Here is a 26659-nt window from a genome sequence, read left to right as displayed (position 1 = left end):
TACTCCAGCTATTTGTGTCTATCTTCTCTTTACAAGTAGACCCTGACAATGAGCTGTTATCTTTGTTTACAGATGGTGAAGGATCGTTACATCATGGAGTCTGCTCTTCGTGGCTGAACAGGATAGACAGGGACGAAATGGTGCCGTGCTTTGTCAGAGGGTAATTAGCTTTCGAAAAGGGATGAAATTTAACAGTTCTCTGAAGTTCAGAGATTCTTGCAGCACATTCTTACATGAATTTGGAAAGAAATGTTGGCAAAGATGTGTCAGACTTTTCTTTGTCTGTGTGTGCATGTGTGCATGTGCAAGCACAAGCAAAGATGATAGAGCGACCTCTATGATCTTTGAGCACAAGGGTCTCGACCTGAAACGTCACCTATTCCTTCGCTCCATAGATGCTGCCTCACCCGCTGAGTTTCTCCACCATTGTTATCTACCTTCGATTTTTCCAGCATCTGCAGCTCCTTCTTAAACATCCCCTTTCCTTGGTTACTGGGTCCAGATAGGGTGTCAGAGTGTCTAAGCACTGTGAGTGTTCACTGCAGTAACTGTGGGTCGGTGTAGGCTTTACTTTTCGGGGGAGTGGGAAGCTGACCATTTTCCAGTCTTCCACCTGTCCTCCAATTGATCCAGCAGCCTTACAGCAGCCTGAGCCTTTCACAGTGTCTAAGTGGAATCACCCAGCCTTTGCATTAACAGAATGCCTCCACTCCAACCACCCAATACACTCAGAGCCATAGAGTGGTGGGAGGCCCCATCACACAGTGTGGATGGGGGGGGGGGGGATGAGGGGGGATGAGGGGGGATGAGAGATTAGGGGGAGGGTGAGGGGAGATGGGCGATGGGGGGAGGGGAGATAGGGGGGTTTGGCAGGCTTCAGTGAGCTCCCTCTGTGCACCTTTAATGGACTGATAAATGCAGTGATGTGCCTCTTACATGTTAGAATAACTAAGTGACCCTTTCCCTTGATTAAAGGACACAACATTGGCATTGCTGATATCAGTGTTGGCCTTGTGTGAATACCTATTCACTGGGTGACTTATGAAACCGCTCCTGGTGCAGGTATTCGGGGCATTAATAATTGCACTTGAAAGGATTTTCTTTCTTTTTTGCACAGTAATGAAGATGCCGACTTGTTGAAAAAAAAAGCTTTAATGGGATATAAGGGAAAGTGACTGGATGAACCTTTGTTAACAAATCCATTAAACCATTAAGGGTGACATGCAGTTTTATGATCAGGTTATTCAAGATCTCACTGTTTGTCCCTTTTAATCACATAAAAAGAAGATAATAAAAATACTTTCAAAAGGCCTAGACTAATAGTTTTCACGTTTTTAGATTAAATCTTTCATCCCCCATCCTCTCTACCATGAACCTCTTAGTCGGTGAAGGACTTGAAGGAATATGGTTACCAGCTGATGAAAATGACTAGTTCTTTACTCTTACTAATACTCTACTAATTCACTAATATATCTATTCGTGAATTAGAAGGGTATTCTTAAACCAATTGGTTATAATCAAGAAATTAATATGCATTTTATTTAAATTTATTCCACTTATCAACCATCACTAAACTTTGCTACAATATGATACCACTTTGATACCCACTAATATAGTAATTGGTTAAGTAAGTAAGTAAGTTTTTTGGCCAAGTATTCACATACAAGGAATTTGCCTTGGTGCTCCGCCCACAAGTAACAACGTGACATACAGTGACAGTTACGAATGACTCATAAAACACTAAACATTAATAATAATAATAAAACATTAATGATAAAACACCATTGATCAAGCATGTGAACCAACAAAATACCAGATCAAAGCGAGGCTACAGATTTTTGGCTTTTGAGTAGAGCAACTATTCGTGGATAAAAACAGTTTTTATGTCTGGCTGTGGCAGCTTTGACAGTCTGGAGTCGCCTTCCAGAAGGAAGTGATTCAAAGAGTTTGTGGCCAGGGTGAGAGGGGTCAGAGATGATCTTGCCCGCTCGCTTCTTGGCCCTTGCAGTATACAGTTCATCAATGGAGGGAAGGTTGCAGCCAATAATCTTCTCTGCTGATCGGACGATTCGCTGCAGCCTCCAGGTGTCGTTAATTGAACAGGATAGACCCATATCTGTAATTGCCATGACCCATATTTGTTAAACTTGCTTGTGCTTTTAATTTTAAAACTTCATCAAATCAAATTAGCGCTCTTTTGTTATTATATTTATTTTATTATTATATATATATTTTTTAAACACTTAGCCCAAATGCCTCCTGTAATCAGTAGCGAGGACAACATCAGCTTGTGCAAAGTCCTTTCACATGGTCCTCTGCACATCTGAGGTCAATGACTTGCCAGTTCAGAAGTACAGAAGATGAGCGTGCTCCATTAGAAGTTTGATGTGAGGTACAAGTGCAAGGCACCATGGTTCTTGAGGATATTTATACCTCTAAGCAGTTGTCAGTCAGGCAGCCAAGACCATTCCGTGCATCCCTGGTTAACTGGAGAAGAATTGCTGATTATCTTTCTCCAGACTCCACGCGTACTAACAAGTAAACTGCAGAAAAGTGTGGATGCGATGTCCCATGGAACCTTAAGCTCTCATGGAGAGATCATGGAAAGATCGGGGCCGTCCAAGAACACAGTTAAATTGAACCTTACATGAATCTTTTATGTCCATTAGACCACTCACAATCACAACTTTGCATAGGACCCCTAAAGTTTATATTGAGTGAGGGAAAAGACGATGATGCAGGTAAAAAACAAAAACATAATAATAGCACTCTGGGTGAAAGTATAAGACGAGTTTTTATCAAGCCCAAAGGTTGCACACTGATGCAGTTCAAGAGTTTCAAGAAAGTTTCAGGAATTTCAAGAGTGTTTACTGGACATGAAAGAACAAAAAACTCTTACTTGCTGCAGCCACCAGGTTACCAGGTGGGGTTGCAAACTGTCCCGTATTAGCCGGGACATCCCGTATTTTGGGCTAAATTGGTTTGTCCCATACGAGACCGCCCTTGTCCTATATTTGACTGCTCCTACTCGGGTCGACTGTGTGGTCGGAGCGCCGTGTCCGGCCCTGCCTTTTGTCCCTTATTTGGGAGTGAGATAGTTGGCAACCCTATTATCATGCTCCTGTACTTTTTTCCCTATGTCAGCAGCGAGAAGAGATCTTGTGAACATGACCAGGATCTCTGATTTTAATGTGGAACAAGATTACAGCGTTCATTTTCTCAGAATTATTTTACCTGCATTCATGGTTGAAGAAGATTATTGATGATTGCACTTTAGATCATTCATGACTACCTTGGTTGTCTCCCCTCCACTTTAATATCTATCATCATAGTGTCAGTGGGTCCAAGTGATTCTTGACTTCATGAACCTGCATTCTTCCTTGCTGGACCTTAGCTATATGGCTTGTAGTATTCATCTGATTTTCTCAAATTTTACTAAGTAAAATCCGATAAAAAGCCACTGACTCCATTATGTCTCCTAAGAGAATGGAACATTTACTGTACCTAAGAAAAACTCTCAGAATAGTTGGAAGAAACAGTACCAAACAGGGACTTCATCCCCACAGAGGCCACACTAACCATCAACCAACCACCCACTCATCACATTTTTAATTATTTCCATATTCCCATCAACTCCCTCCAGATTCTTCCCTTTATCCCCACACCAGGAGCAATTTACAGTGGCCAATTTACCTGCCAACGCACTCATCCTTGAGATGTTGGAGGGAACTGGAGCACCCAGAGAAAACCCACGTGGTCACAGGGGGAACATGCAATCACCACACAGACAGCAGCAGAGGTCTGGATTGAACCCAGATCTCGGGTACTATGAGCCACTTGCCACAGCTCTACCAGCAGTGCCAAGTGGCTCCAACATAGGATATTCACTAATCGGACTACTAATTTTACAATGAAACAATCTGAATAACCAGAAAACGTGGAAATACACTGCTATAAATATCAATAGGCAATGGTTTCTTCATTGTCATGTGCGATCATCCAGCAATTAAAACTGAGTAATATTTGTACCCAGTAACAAAGACCTGTGTTAACTCAGTGTGTGTATTTCGATGCAGCGCACCATCTTTCAGGTTACCAGAAGATCCGTTGGTTCCTTGCATCTTAATTGGCCCAGGAACAGGAATTGCACCCTTCAGAAGCTTCTGGCAGCAGCGCATGCATTATGTCAAACACAACGGTAGGTCACCAACATGGCATAATCAAGAGAGGGAACAAACACACTGCTGGGGAACTTCAGCGGGTCGGGCAACATCTGTGGTGGGAAATGGACTTCAGTCTCAAATATAACCCATATCGGCCCATTTCCCTTCACAGATGCTGCCAGGCCTGTGGAGTTACTCCAGCAGTCTGCTTTTTGCTCAATATTTCAGCATCTACAGTTGTTTGTGGCTGTAAAGGGGGGAACTGGAAAGACATCCACCTTCGTTAAACAGCTCCCACTGAGGGTGTACATTTCAAATAAAGTAAATGGCTAAACTGGATGTGGTCATTGATCTGAATAAGGAAAGGAATGAGAGAAGGGATGGGATATTATGGAGCATTTCATTCTTCTTTATGCCAGAGATCTCCTCTCATCATCCACTCTGACCAGTCTTTGACGTTATTCTGACCGCATTCAACCATATATCTCAGTCTTTCCTTATATGTACAATCTTTCTTCACTCTAAATGTTGGCTCCATGGACTTCAGCGACAAACAAACTTCTCTTTCAATTGGCCAGAGGTACAATTAGCCCTACATAAAACGAGGAGGAACAAATTGCTAGGTCACGTTACATCCTCTTTCAATTGTTTTACCAAGAAATCAAGAGATGAAAGATATCTACCTCCCCCTGGTGTCAGAATTATTTTAGTTACATTTCTTCAAGAAAGTTTATAATCTTATTTATGTAATTTTAGGTATGAAAGCAGGACCCATGACACTTGTGTTTGGCTGCCGACAATCACATATTGACCACATCTATCGAGAAGAGACCATCCATGTAAAAAATAAAGGTGTATTTAAGGAACTTCACACAGCTTACTCTCGTGAACCAGGAAAACCTAAGGTATGGAGATGTCTGCCTGTGCTAAGGCTCCAATATTATTTGTTGATGTGAAGATGCTCACATTTAGTGACAGGAAATTTTAATCTTTAATTTATATAATCCTGTTGCCAGGACTCGAGGGTTTGAGCTGTCGGGAAAGGTTGGGCAGGCTAGAACTCCAGTCCTTGTGCTCAGGAGGCTGAGGGGTGACCTTACAGAGGTGTATAAAATCATGGAATAGATAGGATGAATGCAAAGAGTCTTTTATCCAGGGTAGGGGAATCAAGAACCGAAAGTATTAGGTTTAAGATGAGGGGGCAAGTTTTCATAGGAAACTGAGGAGCAACTTTTTCAGTCAGAAAGTGGTGGGTATATAGATCAAGCTGCCAGAGGAGATAGTTGAGGCAGGTACCATATAAGACATAGAAAACATAAAAAATAGGTGCAGGAGGAGGCCATTCGGCCCTTCGAACCAGCACCGCCATTCATTGTGATCATGGTTGATCATCCCCTATCAATAACCCGTGCCTGCCTTCTCCCCATATCCCTTGACTCCATTAGCCCCTAGAGCTCTATCTAACTCTCTCTTAAATCCATCCAGTGACTTGGCCTCCACTGCCCTCTGTGGCAGGGCATTCCATAAATTCACAACTCTCTGGGTGAAAAAGTGTTTTCTCACCTCAGTCTTAAATGACCTCCCCTTTATTCTAAGACTGTGGCCCCTGGATCTGGACTCACCCCACATTGGGAACATTTTTCCTGCATCTAGCTTGTCCAGTCCTTTTATAATGTTGTATGTTTCTATAAGATCTCCCCTCATCCTTCTAAACTCCAGTGAATACAAGCCTAGTATTTTCAATCTTTCCTCATATGACAGTCCCGCCATCCCAGGGATCAATCTCGTGAACCTACGCAGCACTGCCTCAATCACAAGGATGTCCTTCCTCAAATTAGGAGACCAAAACTGTACACAATACTCCAGATGTGGTCTCACCAGAGCCCTATACAACTGCAGAAGAACCTCTTTACTCCTATACTTAAATCCTCTTGTTATTAAGGCCAACATTCCATTAGCTTTCTTCACTGCCTGCTGTACCTGCACGCCAACTTTCAGTGACCGGTGTACAAGGACGCCCAGGTCTCGCTGCACCTCCCCCTTACCTAACCTAACCCCATTGAGATAATAATCTGCCCCCTTGTTTTTGCCGCCAAAGTGGATAACCTCACATTTATCTATATTATACTGCATCTGCCACGCATCTGCCCACTCACTCGACCTGTCCAGGTCACATTGCAACCTCCTAGCATCCTCTTCACAGTTCACACTGCCACACAGCTTTGTGTCATCCGCAAACTTGCTAGTGTTGCTCCTAATTCCCTCTTCCAAATCATTAATATATATGGTAAACAGTTGCGGCCCCAACTTTGTGGCACTCCACTCACCACTGCCTGCCATTCTGAAAAGGCCCCATTCACTCCTCCTACTCTTTGCTTCCTGTCTGCCAACCAATTTCTGCCAACCAACTGGCCTGTAATTCCCCGTTTTCTCTCTCGCTCCTTTCTTGAAAAGTGGGATAACACTAGCTATCCTCCAATCCACAGAAACTGGTCCTGAATCTATTGAACATTGGAAAATGATCACCAATGCGTCCACTATTTCTAGAGCCACCTCCCTGAGGACCCTGGGATGTAGACCATCAGGCCTTATCATCCTTCAATCCCATTAGCCTACCCAATACTATTTCTTGCCTAATGAAATTTTATTTCAGTTCCTCTACCCCCTTAGATCCTCTGTCCTCCAGTACATCAGGGAGATTGTTTGTGTCTTCCTTAATGAAGATAGATCCGAAGTACCTATTCAACTCTTCTGCCATTTCCTTGTTGCCCATAATAATTTCACCCGTGTCTGCCTTCAACGGACCAACATTTGACTTTGCTACTCTTTTTCCCCTCAACATATAGAAAGAATCTTTTACTGTCCTTCTTTATATTCCTGGCCAGCTTCCCTTCGTACTTCATCTTTTCAGCCCATATTGCCCGTTTTGTTTCCTTCTGTTGTCTTATGAAAGTTTCCCAATCCTCTGGCTTCCGGCTACTCTTTGCTGTGTTATACATCTTTTTTTTTAGTTTGATTCTATCCCTAACTTCTCTTGTCAGCGACTTGGACAGGCCTTCTTCTTGTGTTTGGCGTACACAGCCTAAAGTTGTAGATCAAGGGTAGACATCCAGGGCAGGACAGCATCAGTGACTGGATGATTTGATGCCACCACGGAAAAGCCTCAGTGAGCAGTCATTCACGATGTGTGGGATGATCTGATCTGGATGCCCGCAGTCGCAAGCAGGGCTGTCTGTCATCCCCCACTTATGCAGGAGATGGGCTGTTCTTGCATGGGGAGTGCGGATTCTGTTCAGGGTTAGCCATCGCTTGGGATGAAGTTCAAAACCTGGTGGTTTCACTGTGGGGTCTGCGATAACCTCTCCGTTGTTGGTTTTGGCATCTTTCCAGGCTCTGCGCCACTCAGTCTTGGAGTCAAAGTCTTCTAGGGATTTAACATAAGACCAGAAGGGTTTGCGGGACTTCAGGCACATGTTGGGCAGATTGTTCAAGTCAGCATGGATGGGATGGTCAGGGTTAGCTTCGATGGTGCACCAATCTTTCAACATCCTCTCCCTTCTGCGTATGCTGGGAGGGACGCTATGAGAGAGAACAGGGACATGAATAGGAAAGGTTCGGAGGGACAGAGGCTAATTGCAGGCAAATGGGACAAGCTTAGAAGGGGCACCTTGGTCGGCACTGAGGTATTATGTGGAAGAGCCCGTTTCCTTGCCTTGTGATTCCATGACTCTCAAAGAAAGGATGTCCATCAACTTGTGAAGGATTTAAATAGGCCTCTACGCTAATTGGGATTATTTAGCGTTGTCTTGCAAAGTACAGTATATATTTTATTGAACGATTAGATCCAGCATGGCACACTGGCTACATCTGTAAAGCAGCCAGACATTTTATGATGGAGCAATAGTTATATTGAGAAAATGTAGAGTTCTGCAAACATAATATTAATTGCAATGCAAATTTGTAAATTGTGGCTTTTTTTTGGCTTTTAAAATATATTGTTAAATAGATGTTTTCATTGAGGTAAACCCAGTTAAACAAATGAAAAAATGGCATAGTGTGTATGCAAGCATCTGAACTGAACTGAACCAAACACTTTAATTCTGTTGCATATTTGAATGTTTAAATATTTGAATATTTGAACTTTATTTCAGTTCAGTTCAGTTTAGATTATTGTCACGTGGTCTGAGGTACAGTGAAAAGCTTTTGTTGCGTGCTAACCAGTCAGCGGAAAGACAGTACATGATCACAAGCGAGCCATTCACAGTGTACAGATACATGATAAAGGAATAACAGTTAGTGCAAGGTAAAGCCAGTAAAGTCCAATGAAAAATAATCCGAGGGTCACCTACGAGGTAGACAGTAGTTCAGGACTGCTCTCTGGTTGTGGTAGGATGATTCAGTTGCCTGATAACAGCTGTGAAGAAGCTGTCCCTGAATCCGGAGATGTGTGTTTTCACACTTCAATACGTTTCGCCCGATGGGAGAGGGGGGAAAAAGGGAGTGGCCAGGGTGCGACTCGTCTTTCATTGGCCTTGCCAAGTTAACGTGAGGTATAAATGGAGTCAATCAAAGGAAGGGAGGTTGGTTTGTGTGATGGGCTGGGCTGCGTCCACAATTCGCTGCAATTTCTTGCGGTCTTGGATGGAGCTGTTCCCAAACCAAGCTGTGATGCATCCTGATAAAATGGTTTCTACGGAGCATCTGTAGTAGTTGGTGGGGACATTCCGAACATCCTCAGCCGTCTCAGCCTCTAATTGCAGTTACATTGAAGTCTCTGTCTGATTTCAGAAATATGTGCAAGATGTTTTACGTGAACATTATTCTGACCAAATAGTCGAACTATTACAAGACCAAGGTGGGCACATATATGTTTGTGGAGATGTTACAATGGCAGGAGATGTTTTGAAGACCATTCAGCACATCCTCGCACAGCAGGGGAAGATGTCACTTGAAGATGCTGGGGTCTTTATCAGCAAACTACGGGTAAGGATTATATGTAGCAAATAACCTCAAAACATGTAGCTTCCAATGCATCACTTTTGGAATCCATTTTTATCAAGTTAGTTTGCACAATAGGTGACATGAATTCAAATTTAGAGTGAGCTTTTTTTTTAATTTTGCTGAATGGAGGATAAATTTTGGGCAAAAATCAGGAATTCACCTTGCTTTTCTCTCATTAATATCAAGGGAAACTTCCATTCCCACTTGATTTTAATGCCTTCATTCCGCATTGTCAAAATTGTCTAGAAATATCACTAAGGCCACAGTTTAGGATTTATACCAATGCATCCCAAGGAACTGGACACTGTGTTAAAAGCCTCAAGCTCATCACTTTGTAGAATAGTTAGAAAATAATAACTGATGCTTTGTGGACAAAATTCAAATACATCAGGTAAATGAAACACCATGCGGCATTGAATAATTACTAATGAACATGGCTGTATAACATTCTGTATAACTGCAATCCTAAATAAAGGATACTTCAGTCATAAAATAACACCTGTCTCTTAAATTAATATCATTGAAACCAATGGAATGAAATTTGACTTTAGACCACTTTAGACCTTACTTGTGTAGCACAGCGGCATCGCACCATAGACTTGGATCCAATCCCAACTTCTGGGGCTGTCTGTGTGAAATTGACGTATTCTTCCTGTGAATGGATTGGTTTTCTCCAAATTATTTATTTTGCTCTATTTATTTTCTCTTTACGCAATGGAATTCTAATTTGAACAAATGCATACATTACCTGTAGTTAATCACATTTGGTTCTCTGTCCTTATGAATCATTGGTTATGGAGATAAACCATTCTATTGTGTTGGTTTCATCAATTCATATTTCTAGGTATTGGGTCACTAAAATAACACCACTTGAAGTGCGAGTTAAAAATTCTATTAATGTTCCTAGTTGTAAGATTCTCTGCTTCAACAATCTGCACCATTATGAATTTGGGTGCATGGTGGCACAGCGGTAAAGATGCTGCCTTACTGCGCCAGAGACCCAGGTTGAATCCTGACCATGGGTGCTTGTCTGTACAGAGATTGTAAGTTCTCCCCGAGACTTACGTGGGTTTTCTCCAGGATCTCTGGTGTCCTCCCACACTCCAAAGGCCTGCAGGTTTGCAGGTAAATTGGCTTGGTATTATTGTAAATTGTGCCTAGTGTGTGGAAGATAGTATTAGTGTGTGGGGATCGCTGTTCGGTGCAGACTCGGCGGGCTGAAGGGTCTGTTTCTGCGCAGTATCTCTCAACTAATTTGAATATCTTTCAATCTGACCCGCTCTGCTATTTTTGATCCAAATTGAGTGCAGATCTTCCCCAGCTGATGAGCACCTGAATTATGTAGAGCCGATTAATTTGAACAAGAGTTGGGGAGATTGAGGGGTAGATTTGCTGACTGCTCTGGGATTGCAGACATTGTCTACCAGGGGGGAACTCGATTCACAGCCACATTTCCAATGTGTGAACTGTTCAAACTATGAATAGCAGAACCTTTACGTAACACTTGGGATGATCTACATTGATCAACATGACTCTTAAAGATAGCTAACCACAACAATTGCATGGAACCTTCCCAAAAGATTGGTAATTGAGTGCTTTTAGTAGGAAAAGTGATTTAATTTTTTGCAAATTAGTTATTTATCATATCTATTTAAATGGTGTTTCTATTTACAGATTTCAGAGTCACTAAGGGCCTGTCCCACTTTCATGACCTAATTCACAACCTTTTTTACTCGTGGACATTTTTCATCAGCTAGAAAAACGCCCCGACCTACTTGATGCCACGAGTACCTACGACTAGCATCATGGCCTGCTACGACCTTCTATGGCCTCTAGACGACCATGCTGCAAGTATGTCAAGAGCAAACTCAGCAGAGGTCGTGAATTAGGTTGTGAAAGTTGGACAGACCCTTAAGACAACCTTTATTAAAATCACAAAAGGAACCACGAACCGTACATGATTTTTTTTCACCTGAAACAGGGCAGCATTCTTGGCTGGCAATATGGTTTACCTGTGCCTTGTTTAATACCACAGGATGAAAACCGTTATCACGAGGACATATTTGGTGTCACTCTTCGTACGCATGAAGTTACTAATCGTCTTCGATCAGAATCGATCGCTTTTATTGAAGAGAGCAAGAAAGACTCAGACGAGTAAGTTAACAGATAAAAATGTAACTATGCTGAAATTGCAGTGTTGGTAAGTTGAATTGTTCAAAGAATTATTTATAACATCTGCAATGAATTTATTGAAACATTCCAACCCTGGATTCAAATCGAAGCAAAGATTCATTTTGTTCATATTTTTAAAATACCAAAATGGGCATTATGCAACGGAGAAACTCAACGCTTTTTAAATTAAATCAATAAATAAAACTAGAGAAAATATAACTAAGGGCTTGGGTGATTCCCAAGGCAGAAGAAAACATTTTAAATATGTGGTAGGAGTCAGTCTTCTGGCTTGCATTGCTATTCAATAAGCTGATGATCATTCTGAGGAATAAGATGTATCTGCCTTTGGATAGACTGGGGCTGATTAAGGATAGTCAGCATGGTTTTGTATGTGGAAGATCATGTCTCACGAATCTGATTGACTTTTTAGAAGAAGTAACCAAAAAGATTGATGAGGACAAAACCGCTGACCTTTCTATATGGACGACAGCAAAGCGTTTAATAAGGTTCCAAATGGTAGGCAACTCTGGAAGGTTTAATCATATGGGTTCGGGGAGAGGTGGACGAATGGATGAAAAATTGGCTTCATGGAAGGAAGCAGAGGGTGATATTTGAAGATAGTCACAAAAAGCTGAAGTAACTGAGCAGGACAGGCAGCATCTCTGGAGAGAAGGAATGGGTGACGTTTCTGGTCAAGACCCTTCTTCAGACTGGTTAGCGATAAGGGAAACTAGAGATATAGACGGTGATGTGGAGAGATAACGAACAATGAATGAAAGATATGCAAAAAAGTTACAATGATAAAGGCCATTGTTAGCTGTTTATAGGTTGAAAATGAGAAGCTGGTGCGACTTGGGTGGAGGAGGAATAGAGAGAGGGGAAATGCCGGGGTTACCTGAAGTGAGAGAAATCAATATTTGTTAAACTGAGTTCTTTTGTAAATCTAAAGTCAACTTGACTCAAACACTTGTAGCTGTTGAGATCGATTCTTTATTCAGCTGAGACTAGTCTCTGAACCTTCCAACACAGAGCTGATGCTCTGGGTCGGGTCCAGAGAGGAGTAACTTTGATAAAACTCATGTCATTTATATGTCTATATAGACATTTCAGACACAGAGGGTATGACAAGCTAGTAATCAATCATGTGAGTCCTTCTTGTGATTTACAACATCAGTCACATGATCCCCCTTTCCTGGCCTCACAACCTTCGTTTGCCTGTGGTATAACTTTGCTTATTTTATTTCAACACAGCAAAACCCCAGTAGGCTCAATTATCAAAGACCACTCCTCAAAATATAAGATACATATGTAATACAATGATCACACAAGTCATACACACTTTCCATACCAAGAAGAAAGATATTTCTATAAATCTTATCAAAGTCTAATGTTTACATTCCTACTAAGACAATACATTTCATCAATACATTTCATACACTACAATTTTACACAGTTTACAATACTATTACATATGTATTTAAAACATTCATTATATGAGTTTTGCCGAATTTTCAGTTTCTAAGTTCAAAACACACACATGCACCTCCCAACCCAAGCATACATGGGTCGTAAATCTGTCAACTTAATGAATAAGTGTTTGGTGCAACGATACAACTTAATTCCAATTTACAGCCCCTTTCCTGCTATCTGGAAGCTGGATTTCCAATCTCACTACAAGGTATTTTACAAATATTACAGAACAAAGCGTAAATTCACAACTCAGAATTACATCAGAATTACATCTGCTTCTTCGACTTTCTATAAACATAGCAATGTCACATATCCATCAATCTAATTATTTTCCTCTCCGAGCAACTACTCCCCTTCATATACATCCTACCCGTTATCTCAATCTCATTATAATTTAACTTAGCCAAAGCTAAATTAGAGTCTATTATCTCAGCCTTGAATTCTGTCTCAAACTCAGCATAACCCTCACAGCTCAAGAATGTGCCACAGAGAAAGAGCAGATGACCTCTGGCCTAAGAAGAGGCCCCATTCAGCTATCCATTCTTCAACAAAGTCATATCAAATACAATTTTCTCCAGCGTTATAATTGCCTCAAAGCAATAAACTAAGCTATGCAGGTTCAGATTAGCCGTTTCTATGTTTTGATTCATCTTTCCCCGTGTGTATGTTTCATTGCACTTTATTTCTCTAGGACACATGTTTCTAAAAACCTTAAGCTTTTCTTTTGCAAATTACCTAGCTTATATAAAAGTCACTATCCGAGCGGTTCTATTATATAATAGTTCCTCATATTGATACCACTGGGCTGTAAGCTGCCCAAGCAAAATATGAGATGCTGTTCCTCTAATTTGCATTTAGCCTCACTCTGACAATGGAGGAGACCTAGGACAGAAAGATTTGTGTAGGAATGGGAAGGAGAATTAAAGTGATAGAAGATTGTTTTATGGACTGGAGGCCTGTGACTATTGGTGTGTCTCAGTGATCAGTGCTGGGCCCATTGCTATAAGAGGTTTAGTTTGCCATAAGAAGTAAGTTTGCAGATGACACTAAAGGAAGTAGTACCATGGATAGCCAAGATGATTATCGAAAATAACAGCAGGATTTTAATCAGTTGGGCAAGTGGGCTGAGGAATGGTTAATGGAGTTTAATGCAGAGAGGTGTGGAGTGTTTAATTTTGGGAAGTCAAACCACAGCAAGATCTTCACAGTGAATGGAGGGCTCTGGAGAGTACAGTAGAGCAGAGGAATGCAGGTAAATATATCCTTGAAAGTGGCAGAACAGATAGATAATGTGATGAAGAAGGTTTTCGACACATTGGCTTTCATCTGTGAGGGTATTGAGTATAGAAGTTGGGATGTTATGTTAAGTTGTACAACACATTGGTGAGACCACAATTATGTTCAGTTTTTAGTCATCTTGCTGTGGGAAAGATGTTGTTAAGTGGGAAGGGCGCAGAGAAGACTTACAAGAATGTTGCCAGGACTTGAGGGCCTGAGCTATGAGAAGTTGTGCAGGCTAGGACTTGATTCTTTGAAGCATAGGAGGCTGAGGGGTGATGTTATAGAGGCATATGTTCATGAGGGAAATAGATTGGGTAGATGCACAAAGGATTTTTTCCCAGAGTAGGGGAATCAAGAACCAAAGGATATAGATTTAAGTTGGGATGGAAAAAATGAAATGGGAACATTTTCACAAAGAGGGTGGTGATATATGTAACACACTGCCAGAGGAGGTAGATGAGATAGGTACTACTACAGCATGTAAAAACATTTGGACAGGCACATGGACAGGTGAGGTTCAGAGGAAAATGGGGCAAATGTGGACAGGTGGGACTAGTGCGGCATGGGGCATCTTGGTCGGGGTGTGCTATGTGTGAGCCTGTTTCCATTCTGTATGACTCCATGACCCTATGACTATCATGGCTGATCCTTGCCATTGCATACAATCTTATTCTAATCCCATACCCTTCGATTCACTTACAAAAATCTACTGATTTATGCTCTGAATATACTCAGCAATATTGCATCCACAACTGTTATAGGTAAAGAATTCCAAAGATTTATCACCCTCTGGTTGAAGAAATTCATTCTCATCTCAATCCTGGAACTTATGACAAACAGCAACATGCTGAATCGTGACAGTTGAATTTGGGAGGATAGTGAGTCTAAAGTCAATCATTAGATACATGGATGCTACAAATACAAGTCGTCATTAAACCAAGATGTAATATCAGAATAGTACTTTGTGGGTTTATTCCTGGTATGTGGCTGCATGTTATACAGCCATGAAATTATTGCTTAATCATGTGTATGGTGTAATGTGACTCTAAGTTCTCAATTGTTCATGGTGCTAGCCAATGCAGAGCAGAAATGTTGTGCTTGCTTATCCGAATGAAAATGTATCCTAAAATGTTGGACCATGAAATTATCAGTTTAATGGCCACACATGTGCAAAGCACCTGGAGAATTATCATTCAGAAATATTTCAAAATGATTTTTTTTTATTGTAAATAATTAAACAAAAATATAGTTCAAACATTAAAAAACAAAATTAATCAAGAACATAAATATTCAAAAAGTTATTCAAAAGATTCAACTAAATCATTTTCAAAGTAATTTCCCTTTTGCCTACAAATCAGGAGGTCTAGAAATCCTCATTGAAATTAATGGGGTCCCTAACTCATTTGAGTTAGCTGGTAGAGCTGTTGCCTCTGTGCCACAGTCCCGGGTTTGATCTTGATCTCAGATGCTGTCAGATGTTTGGAGTTTGCACTTTCTCCCTGTGTCTGCGGGGGTTTCCTACAGGTGCTCGTGTCCCTCCCGCAACTCAAAGACGTGCAGGTTTGTAGGTGAATTGGCTTCTGTAAAACTGACCCTTGTCTGCAAGGACTGGATGCAAACTGGATGCAAAAGTAGGATGTCATTGACCTTGCGTGGAACTACTGTGAACGATGATGAATGATTGGCGTGAACATACTGGGCCATAGGGTCTCTATGCTTTCAATCAATTCAATCAAAACCATAGGCTGGGAAGACTAGATAGAAAATCCAATCGGGAAGCTGTATGAGATATCTCTGCTCATCCCATCTACCGCTTGACTCTCAACATATCTGGACCTTACTTCAAATGTCAGGAGTTATGGGGAGATGGCAGAGTAATGGGATTGAGAAGGAAAGATAGATCAGCCACGATCAGGGCCGGATTTACGTATAAGCTAGACAGGTTTAAGCTTAGGGCCTCGATATCTAGCGGGGCCTCGGCCCGCTCCACCAAGGTGTATAAAAGTCTTGACATAGTGGCGTTGTTACAAAACCTACCATCGGTGGCGCTGTTTCCACGCTGCAGACTCCCACTCCACAGGGGTTGACTGCGCTGGGTCCTAGTGCTAGTCCCCCCAACCATGGTAACCTCAGTGGCTGTTCCACTGGGTCTTCCCCATTCCCCTCAAACCATGTGACCCCAGCTCTTCCCCACCCACACTACAGTCCTCATACTGACCACCCACCACCCACCCACCAGACATCGCCTCGGCCTCAGTCCACTCACCTGCCTTCCTCTGGCCCCAACCTCCATCCCTGCCATGTGTTCACCATCCCTTCTGACCTCCCCCTGCTGGTGGCCCTCGGCAAAGGGATGTTGAAATCAGTGCAGCCCGAGGCTGGGAGCTCCGCAAACCACAGCTCCTTGATGTTGAAGCAGCAGGCCCAACACTCCAGAGCTTCAAACGGCGATCCAGGTAAGGCATCGCCCGCTCCGGGGTGAATCCAATATGTATTTTAAAACCAACTGTTTAATGATAACATACAGTAGGATCTAAAAGTGTCACATTGTCACTGTCAGGTAGTCATGGTCCTCTAGTCCTGGGGGTGGGGGATTGGGAGGCGGGGTGGAGGGGGCCTCACAAGTGAAATAGCTTAGGGCCTCTCTTCATCTAAATCGGGCCCTGGCCACGATTGAATGGCGGAGTGACTTGATGGGCCGAATGGCCTAATTCTGCTATTACTTATGAACTTATGAACAAATAGCCCGAACGTTAGGTTTTACCAATAGATTTATTGACCACAGGCAGTACGATTCAGTCTACTTTAGTCATTCATAACAAAACCTGTAAAGATTCCCCTCTATGCAATCTGACTAATTCTCCATTTTCTTCTTGTCTTCTGCAGAGTGTTCTGCGCTTGATGGGACGATTCTCACGACAATGACACGTGCCAAGGCCTTAGAAGGAGGTTTTACTCAATTGTGAAAACTTAATTACGCATTACAATCCACACAAAGATGCCAACAGAGTGATTACAACAGAGCTACTTAATTATTTTCTTTTATGAAACATAGCTTGCAATATTTTTACACAAAGGGGATCGCTCTATAATTTCCTACCTGGGGTGATTATTGTTGGGTCAATTTTTTGCTATGTGCTGCTTTTAGATTTATTGCAGTGTCTGCAACAAGCAAACAATCTGTGCTATGACAGGAAAGTTGTTGCATGACGTAAAAACAATAATCATTTTATAAAATGGCATTCAGCATATACGGGGTTCATTGTAAAACACCAGGACCTTTTTGCAGTAAACGTATATTTTAAAGGTCTGCAGGGTCTTAAAAAAAACAAGTAACATATACAGCACAATAACGGCTTTGTTTTTTTTTCCTGAGAGGTGGCAAGAGATTTAACAGAAAACAAAAATACTATTTTTTGTTTGTGACAGTGCGGTCCTGGTGTTTGCATACTTTGAAGATATCAAATGTTATTATTCTCTGATTATGTTACAAGAATGAAATGGTTGAGTCAAATTCCCTAACATGCGGCAATATGGAAATCCGTGGTCAGGAAGGTTGCTGATACAACATAATGATGTATTTCTACATGGCATTATCAATAGTTCACTCTCGACATCCTCCCATTTTGCCTCACCTATTTCTATCTGTATAAACCTCTATTGGCCCTTTCTTTCATCTTTTATTTAGCCTTTCCTTGAATTAATCTGCTCAAGCAGTGGCTGTTGTAGAGCAGCTCATCCTTATTGTAACAAAGTTTTATATTGGGCATATATTCAGTGGAATTTAGAAGAATGAGAGGAAAATCTTATAGAAACATATAAAATTCTTACGGGATTGGACAGGCCTAGATGCAGGAAAAATGTTCCCGATGTTGGCAGAGTCCAGAACCAGGGGTCACAGTTTAAGAATAAGGGATAGGCCATTTAGGACTAAGATGAGGAAAACCTTTTTCACCCAGAGAGTTGTGAATCTGTGGGATTCTCTGCCACAGAAGGCAGTGGAGGCCAATTCACTGGATGTTATCAAGTAAGAATTAGATTTAGCTCTTAGAGCTAACAAAATCAAGGGATATGGGGAAAAAGCAGGAACGGGGTACTGAATCTGGATGATCAGCCATGATCATATTGAAGGCGGTGCTGGCTCGAAGGGCTGAATGGCCTACTCCTGCACCTACTTTCTATGTTGCTATGTTTTTTAAATCTCACTCTTTGATTGAGCAGACCATGGCTAATGCTGAGTGCAGTCTGTGAAGTGGTTTGACTTTTCTACCGAATACACAGGACGTCTGTGCGCTCCCGATGCATTGTTTGATGCTCTGTATACCATCCTTAATGCACCTTCTCTACTTTCAGTAATCAGAGTCCAGAGGTTCCCAGGAGTCAATGAAGACAACGCATTTCTTAAAGGATATTCTGCGCATATCATTAAACCTTTTCCTCTCCCCACCTGCTAATTTCTGTCCGTGACATAGATGGAACAGTGTAAAAAAAAAACTGCTAGAAGAATACGGTGGGTCAAGCAGCATCTGTGGAAGCATAGGGTTGAGTCATAGAGTCTTACAGTGTGGAAACAGGTCCCTCAGCCCAACTTGCCCAACTTGTCAGCCAAAAGGTCCCATCTACACCAGTCCCACCTGCCTGCGTTTGGTCCATATCCCTCTAAACCTGTCCTATCCATGTACCTGTCTAAATGTTTCTTAAATGTTGCGATAGTACCTGCCTCACTACCTCATCCTGCAGGTTGTTCCATACACCCACCACACACTGTGTAAAAAATATTACCCCTCAGTTTCCTATTAAATCTTTTCACCCTCACCTTAAACCTGTGGCCTCTGGTTCTCGATTCCCTGACTCTGGGCAAGAGACTCTGTGCGTCTACCCGATCTATTCCTCTCATGATTTTGGACACCTCTAAAAGATCACCGCTCATCCTCCTGCGCACTAAGGGTCCTAGCCTGCTCAACTTCTCCCTATAGCTCAGGCACTCAAGTCCTGGCAACATCCTCGTAAATCATCTCTGTACCCTTTGCAGCTTGGCATCATCTGTCCTATAACATGGTGCCCGCTCCCCAGAGCTCTACCATTCCCTGTGAAGGTCTTGCTCATGTTAGTACTCCAAAAATGCAACACCTCACATTTCTCTGTATTAAATTCCATGAACTATCACTTGGCCCATCTGCCCAACTGATCAAGATCCTGCTACAATTTTTGACAACCATCTTCACTATCTACAATACCAACCACTTTTGTGTCACCTGCAAACTTGCTACGTATGGCATGCATGGGCGGAAATCCCGGGAGGGGAGGGGGGGGGGAAACAAGAGGACACGTCCCCCTCATATTTTAAGAGATGGGGGACAATCCCCCCCATGTTTTGAAATTCGGTGAAAAAATAAATTAAAAATCTCCGCTTTCAGCGAGACAGTGGGGGTGGGACTGATGATCGAGGGCGACGATTGGACAAGAGAGATGTCAGTCAGTAGGCAGGTGGGGGGGGGGGGGGACATGATGATTCAGCGCGATGATTGGAGGAGGGAGGTGTCAGTCAGAGGCGGAAGTAGAGGGGTGGAACTGAAGATAGAGCACGGTGATTGGAGACGTTCTGGTGGAGCAAAGATACTAGAGCGGAGCTTGAATCAGCCCGTTCATTGCCCGGCGCGGCTTAAAATCGGCCATGGGATCTTCCACCACCCTACGGTCAAATTGCTGCTTCGAGGCGATCAAGGCTCCTGATGTTGAAGCCCCCGCCGGGCGATGGACGATTCTGCAGCCGGTTTTATGCCGCGACAGGCGATGAAAGGCCCCGCGAACGGGCCGATTGAAGCCACACAATTCGGGGCGGTTGTGGGATTCAGAGTCGGTCACCAACCAGCTCAGCTCCAGATGTTACCATCCACATGGCCCACGGCTGAAGCCTGTGTGTGTGTGTGTGTGTGTGTGTGTGTGTGTGTGTGTGTGTGTGTGTGTGTGTGTGTGTGTGTGTGTGTGTGTGTGTGTGTGTGTGTGTGTGTGTGTGTGTGTGTGTGTGTGTGTGTGTGTGTGTGTGTGCGTGTGTGCGCATGCGCGTGCGGCCACAAAGAAGTTGTGTCCCCCCCCATGTTTTGATATCGATTTCTGCCCCTGATGGCACGCAAGTTCTCATCCAAATCATTGGTATAGATGACAAACAGCAACGGGCCCAGCACCAACCCTGAGGCACACCACGTCACAGGTTTCCAGTCCAAAAAGCAACCTTCCACTATCACCCTGTTTTCTTCTATGAAGCCAATCTTCTATCCATTCAGCCATCTCTCCTTGAAATCCCATGGGATCTAACCTTCCAGCGCAGCCTACCTTGCCGAATGCCTTACTTAAATCCATGTATACAATGTCAACATCTCTGCCTTTTTCGACCTTTCTAGTCACATCCTCAAAAAACTCAATCAGATTTGTGAGACACGACCTCCCATGTACAAAACCATGTTGACTATCTCTAATCAACCCTTGTCCATCTAAATGGATGTATATCCTATCCCTCAGAATACTCTCTAGTAACTTTCCGACCACAGATGATAGGCTCACTGGCCTGTAGTTCCAAGCCTTTTCCCTGCGGCCCTTCTTGAATAGAGACACAACATTTGTCTCTCTCCTGCCTTCTATGACTTGACGATTTGCATCAGGACTGAGAATATAGAGGAATGATAGCACAGACAGAAGTGAGAGCTGTGGGTGAAACAGAGGTTGGTAGATGATAGGTGGAACCATGATGGGGGAGGGGGGGGAGGGTAGGGGCAGGGCAGATGGAACCAGATTGAGGGGGGGGGGGGGTAATGCTGAGACACAGATTGGTTGATGATAGTTGGAACTAGATAAAGTCGGGGGACAATGACCAGATGGAACCAGAAGTCATTAGATGAACCATAAGATGAATCAAGAGACAAGAACCCAAGGTAGATAGGTATGTGGGTAATGGGCAAATGGACCCAGTGGTGGAGGGTAATGAGTGACATTGACGAAATGGAGAGGGATGGTAAAGATGAAGAGAGAGTGAGAGAAAGCCTGGATCGACTGGAGGAAGTGGAAAAGGGTCACAGGAATGTGGGTTTTCTCAAGCTGGAAAATTCAATGTTTTCATACCATTGGATTATGGGCTACCCATACGTTGTTCTGGTCTCCTAGTTTGCATTAGGCCTCACCTTGGCCGTGGAAAAGGCTGCGGAGAGACTGGTTGGCGTGGGAATGGGATGGGAAGTTGAAATGACATGTAACTGGGAGTTTTAGATAGCAATTTAGGACAGAGTGCAGATGCTCTGCAAATCAGTCATCTAGTCCACATATGGCTTCACCAATGCAAAGGAGGCAGTATCGCAAATGGAGTGTATGTTTCAGGAGTTTGCTGATGGGTGGCGAATGCAATGGCCAGCCAAATTCAGCTGAGCATACAAGGACTTTAATTCTGGAGATATTGTCTTGGGAGAGGACACTGACATTGGTTTGCTATATTCTTCCATTGATTTTGGAAGATTTTCCACTGCCTTGCGATGCCTGGAATAGATACTTCTGATCTAAGAAACATATAGGAGGATCTAGAACATGCTGCCCAGTAGACCATGAGTTTTGAGTTAACTCTGAGGATTTTATTTACCAATAACCATTTACTCAATAGGCCAAAGATGATGGTGAATTTCATCTTTACTGTCTGCCTTCCCCAAGAGGTAACTCCCGTGGTATGGGAAGTGGTCTATACTTTCCAGGATCTTGATGTTACCAAACTATAGGGAAATGTATGTTCCAAGAGTATAGTGCAACACGGACCTATTGTAGATACATACAGAAAAAAGTGAATGGAGTTAACAGACGATGAAGTAAATCACGACATAGTTAATGAAAATCACCCAAAGCTTGCATTTGTATGTAGGGGCCAAATATATGAATGGTTGTTTACATGTAGCAGCCAAAGGTGTATTGGACAGCCTCAACGTTATGGCTGCAGCCTGACAGTGGATGATTGATCGATGTTTCATATGAGATATTAATTTACCAATTGTGATATAATAATTAAGGACATTGACTTTTAGTTTTTGTATTATGCGGGGGTAGGGATTGGGGGAAACCTTTTTTATCTCTTTCCTCGATGGACATGCGGCATTTTCATCGTAGCTCCGTCTGCATTGTGACTTTAACATCGTGGAGCTGGCGGTCCCTTTGTTCGGAGCTTCGACTGCCCCGATCGCGGAAGTTTCGATTGCCCTGCCCTGAGAAAAGGAGGAACGAAGGTATAAGTTTTGCCTTCCATCACAGTGGGGAATGAGAAGATTCAAGATTCAAGATTCAATTTAATTGTCATTTGGACCCCTTGAGGTCCAAACGAAATGCCGTTTCTGCAGCCATACATTACAAACAAATAGACCCAAGACACAACATAATTTACATAATCATCCATCACATCGCTGTGATGGAAGGCCAAAAAAACTTAGAAGTCGCCAAAAAAGCAAGATGGACGTGCTGCCTGCACTGGTGAGGACTCGGAGGGAGTGCCGTGAGTGCAGTGATCTCGATGTTTTGCGGGGACTTGACTCCATGAGGACATCCCAGAGTCTAGTGCGGGTGTGGACGGCTTTATGACTGTTCGGGCGGACAGGAACTGCAGAGAGAGTGACAGCGGTCGGTACAACTCTGGTCACATCACGGTGAAGGAGCGGGTGTGTGTGTGGCCCGGACATTGAACTGATGGCTGTGTGGCCTGGGGATTCTCACACGCCGCTGTGGTGGCTGTTTAAGTCTATGTTTAATTTTTATATGGTTATGTATCTTGGTGCTTTTTTATATGACTGTTGGCAAATCAAATTCCTTGTATGTTTACATACTTGGCTAATAAATTCATTACAATCACAATTTATTCCAGATACAGGTGGGTCCCAGGTTATAAAACGGCTCCACTCCTATGAACGTTTCGTAACCCAAACTGTTCGCAAGTCAGAAATGCAGCCACAAACTAAGTTCCCACATGGCAGAAGATGCCTTCAGCCATGTAGCATCTGACAAATTCATCCCGCCGGTCACCTTAAAACTCTATAGGATGTACGGGCTGTCCTGAGCCAGCGAGGTCCTGTATATTCTTTTACTACGTAATTAGGTCAGTATATACATTGTAAGGATTTTCCAAAGAAGCTATGTGATTAAGGCAAGTAATATTTTTCAGACTTAAGAAAGATTAGGATGAAGAAGGTGAATCAGTCCATTTTCAACACCCTACTGATCCTCTCATCTGCATTTCATTGCTTTTGGCTCTCATGTCCTTCGCAGAATATTGTAATTTTGCACATCTGAATAAGTAGGTTTCTCTGATGTTTACTTTAAATGTAGCTTTCACATTTCAATCAGGTCTTGCATATTCTGTCCTGTTCAATGTAAAATGCTCTGACATCCTTCTGTAACTTTTTAAACTGTAAACCTTAAATTTCTCCACCATATTTTTGTTGCCTGTTTACAAAGTAAGTGTCCACAATGCAGTACTGTCAAAGGGTACCATCTAGGTGAAATAAATAACTGCATAGTCATACTAAGTTATACCAAATGATATACCTAGGCATAGGCAGATTCCAAGCCCTGGTGAATTTTGACTAACAATAGCGCTGCATGTTAGACAGTACACCTTATTGGTCTGAGCTATAATGAATGAATGACATTTAATAGAGCTGTATAATCTACTGCTGTTATGGGCTTCATGGCGTTATTGCTTCAGTATTTCTGGGAGGGAGGGAGGGGGGGTTCCGCTGTAAATGTTTGTGTCCTGACAGTGTGATCAAGTTGTTCATTCCACTGTAATTTACAATATTTTTAAATGGTTCTGGATCTTTTGCAATTTCTGATGAAAAATGCTGCACTTGGTTTTTATCTACATAACCAGTTTTGCATTTTATACATGGTAAATTTACATACAGTTAATCACAGCCCGATAGGTAATAAATACTGGTTTCTAGACTATTTGCAAAGCTTTATTGACATCATGACATTAACAAATTGAGGTTTTTGTTTGCTCAATAAACTGCCAATGCAGAAATTGTTGGGATTAATTTCACAAACACATTCTAAAATACACTTTATATAATCAATAAACTGTAATCGTGCAAAACTCAATTATACCCCACTGATGTCTGACTGTTCCTTTAATTAGCGTATTAAAGAGAGTAGTTTTACATCATTTGTGCTCTGCGATCAAAACCAGTACAGGAACATTATGAATATTTGCCAGTCTGCATGTCTTTGGGATGTGGGAGAACATAAGAACACCCAGAGGATACCTATGCAGTCACAGGGAGAACACGCAATCTCCACACAGACAGCACCTGAGGTCAGGATCGAACCCGGGTGTCCGGCGTTGTAAGGCAGCAGCACTATCGGCTGTGCCATTGTGCAGCCCATCACTTCAATGATGATATAGTGAATCCTGAGAGGTTAATGGCTGGCAGAATCTATAAATATCATATCATAATATACTTATTAAAAGTCTGATCTTGTACGTGTGTATATGTGGTTGTCTTTACATCTTCACAAAAACACCATGCAGTAACAATTACATTTTTACATATTCTGATTGACCTTTTTCCCCTCGGGGCCGAGACCACCTTCACTGAACATTTTATGCTTTATTTCTCGACTTATTACTGATTAAAAGTAAGAAGTTTAAAAACATCAAAATACTTTGAATTTAAAACAACCAGCTTTCACTGATGATGTCACAATGGCTCGGCTAGCAGGGATCAGCTTCACTGAAGATTTTATCCTATATTTCACGATATTCGAGATTGAAGCATTAAAAATGCCAACTTTCACAAGATGTTTACATATTCTGATTCACATTTTACCCCTCTAGGCAGAGATCACTTTCACTAAACATTTTATGCTTTATTTCTCGACATATTACTGATTAACCATATAACCATATAACAATTACAGCATGGAAACAGGCCATCTCAGCCCTACAAGTCCGTGCCGAACAATTTTTTTTTCCCCTTAGTCCCACCTGCCTGCACTCATACCATAACCCTCCATTCCCTTCTCATCCATATGCCTATCCAATTTATTTTTAAATGATACCAATGAACCTGCCTCCACCACTTCCACTGGAAGCTCATCCCACACCGCTACCACTCTCCGAGTAAAGAAGTTCCCCCTCATATTACCCCTAAACTTCTGTCCCTTAATTCTGAAGTCATGTCCTCTTGTTTGAATCTTCCCTATTCTCAAAGGGAAAAGCTTGTCCACATTTTTTTAAATTAAATTAAATTAATTTTTTTTTAAGTCAAAAGACTTTGAATTTAAAACAATGTGCTTCAACTGATGAAGTCATAATGGCGTGGCTAGCAGTGATGACACAGGAACACTCTGAACTTTTCACCTCACAGGAGCGGGAGGGCGAATTGCTATTGCAACACGCAGGGGAAGTGCAATTGGAATTTTGTTTAAAGCCCACTGCTCAGGGAGGCAGGGGAGTGCTGAAATCTTACGTTCGGGAATGGCTTGAGTTGGAGGACTATGCCTCCCGTGGGGACTACGGGGAGGGAATGGATGCATTGGGGTAGCACTTGGTCCAGTATTTATTAAATCTCTGATCTTGTACATGTGTATATGTTTATGTAAATGTGGTTGTCTTTACATCTTTGCAAAAACACTACTCGGTTACAATTACATTTTTACATATTCTGATTGACATTGTTCCCCTCGACGCTGAGACCACCTTCACTGAACATTTTATGCTTTATTTCTCGACTTATTACTGTTTAAAAATAAGTAAGAAGTTTAAAAACATGAAAAGACTGATTTTAAAACGACCAGCTTTCACTGATAACGTCACAATGGCTCGGCTAGCGGTGAACAGCTTCACAGAAGATTTCATCCTATATTTCACGATATTCGGGATTAAAGTTTTAAAAATGCCAACTTTCACAAGATTTTTACATATTCTGATTCACATATTTCCCCTCTAGGCAGAGAGCACCTTCACCAAACATTTTATGCTTTATTTCTCAACTTATTACTGATTACATTTTTTTAATTCAAAATACTTTAAATTTAAAACGACCAAACGACTGATGACATTACAATGATCAGCTTTACTTGCGTACGAGAACGGCTTTAGTTGGAGGACCATGCCTCCCGTGGGGGCTACGGGTAGGGAATTGATGCGTTGGAGGAACAGACCCAATGCGTCTGCACTTGGTCTAGTAATTTATAAAAATATAAATATGGATGGGCTGGTTTTGACTGGCATTGTGATCGAGACAGACATTGTGGGCTGAAGGGCCAGTTCCTGTGCTGTACTGTTCTATGTTCAATGAAACGGTCGATTACAGAAGATGGGAAGTAGAATAATGCTGGATGGGTTTCCCAGAGGAAACCACCTCAGTGTATGGAACAGACCTGATAGATCCCTGTGATAGCTTATGGTCTTGAGCACCAGATATCACAGTGAATCAGAAGCAGACCCTGTACTTTGAAGGGTCTGTGAACAGTTCCAAACTGTATGTAACACTGCTGGTACAATCTCATAAACACTGTTGAAAGATAGGTTAAAACTTCCGAATCATAGT

The 26659-nt window shown here is 42.3% G+C and overlaps 1 protein-coding gene across 2 annotated transcripts in view; it reads left to right on the top strand.

Annotated features, from left to right (window-relative positions):
* Nucleotides 1-19998, top strand: part of nos1 (nitric oxide synthase 1 (neuronal)) — a 71857-nt gene extending 51859 nt beyond the window's left edge. For both annotated transcript variants that reach the window (XM_055655589.1, XM_055655588.1), the window contains 6 exons: nucleotides 73-160; nucleotides 4077-4198; nucleotides 4920-5068; nucleotides 8952-9146; nucleotides 11200-11318; nucleotides 16974-19998. In XM_055655589.1, coding sequence (XP_055511564.1) covers nucleotides 73-160; nucleotides 4077-4198; nucleotides 4920-5068; nucleotides 8952-9146; nucleotides 11200-11318; nucleotides 16974-16989 — 689 coding nt within the window. In that variant the 3' untranslated portion in view covers nucleotides 16990-19998. The remainder of the gene's footprint in view (nucleotides 1-72; nucleotides 161-4076; nucleotides 4199-4919; nucleotides 5069-8951; nucleotides 9147-11199; nucleotides 11319-16973) is intronic.
* The last annotated feature ends 6661 nt before the right edge of the window (nucleotides 19999-26659 follow it).

This window comes from Leucoraja erinacea, chromosome 25 (assembly GCF_028641065.1).
Source record: "Leucoraja erinacea ecotype New England chromosome 25, Leri_hhj_1, whole genome shotgun sequence".
Taxonomy (NCBI): domain Eukaryota; kingdom Metazoa; phylum Chordata; class Chondrichthyes; order Rajiformes; family Rajidae; genus Leucoraja; species Leucoraja erinaceus.
The sequence above is the reverse complement of the archived record's forward strand: the minus strand, read 5'-3'. Positions and strand labels throughout refer to the sequence as shown.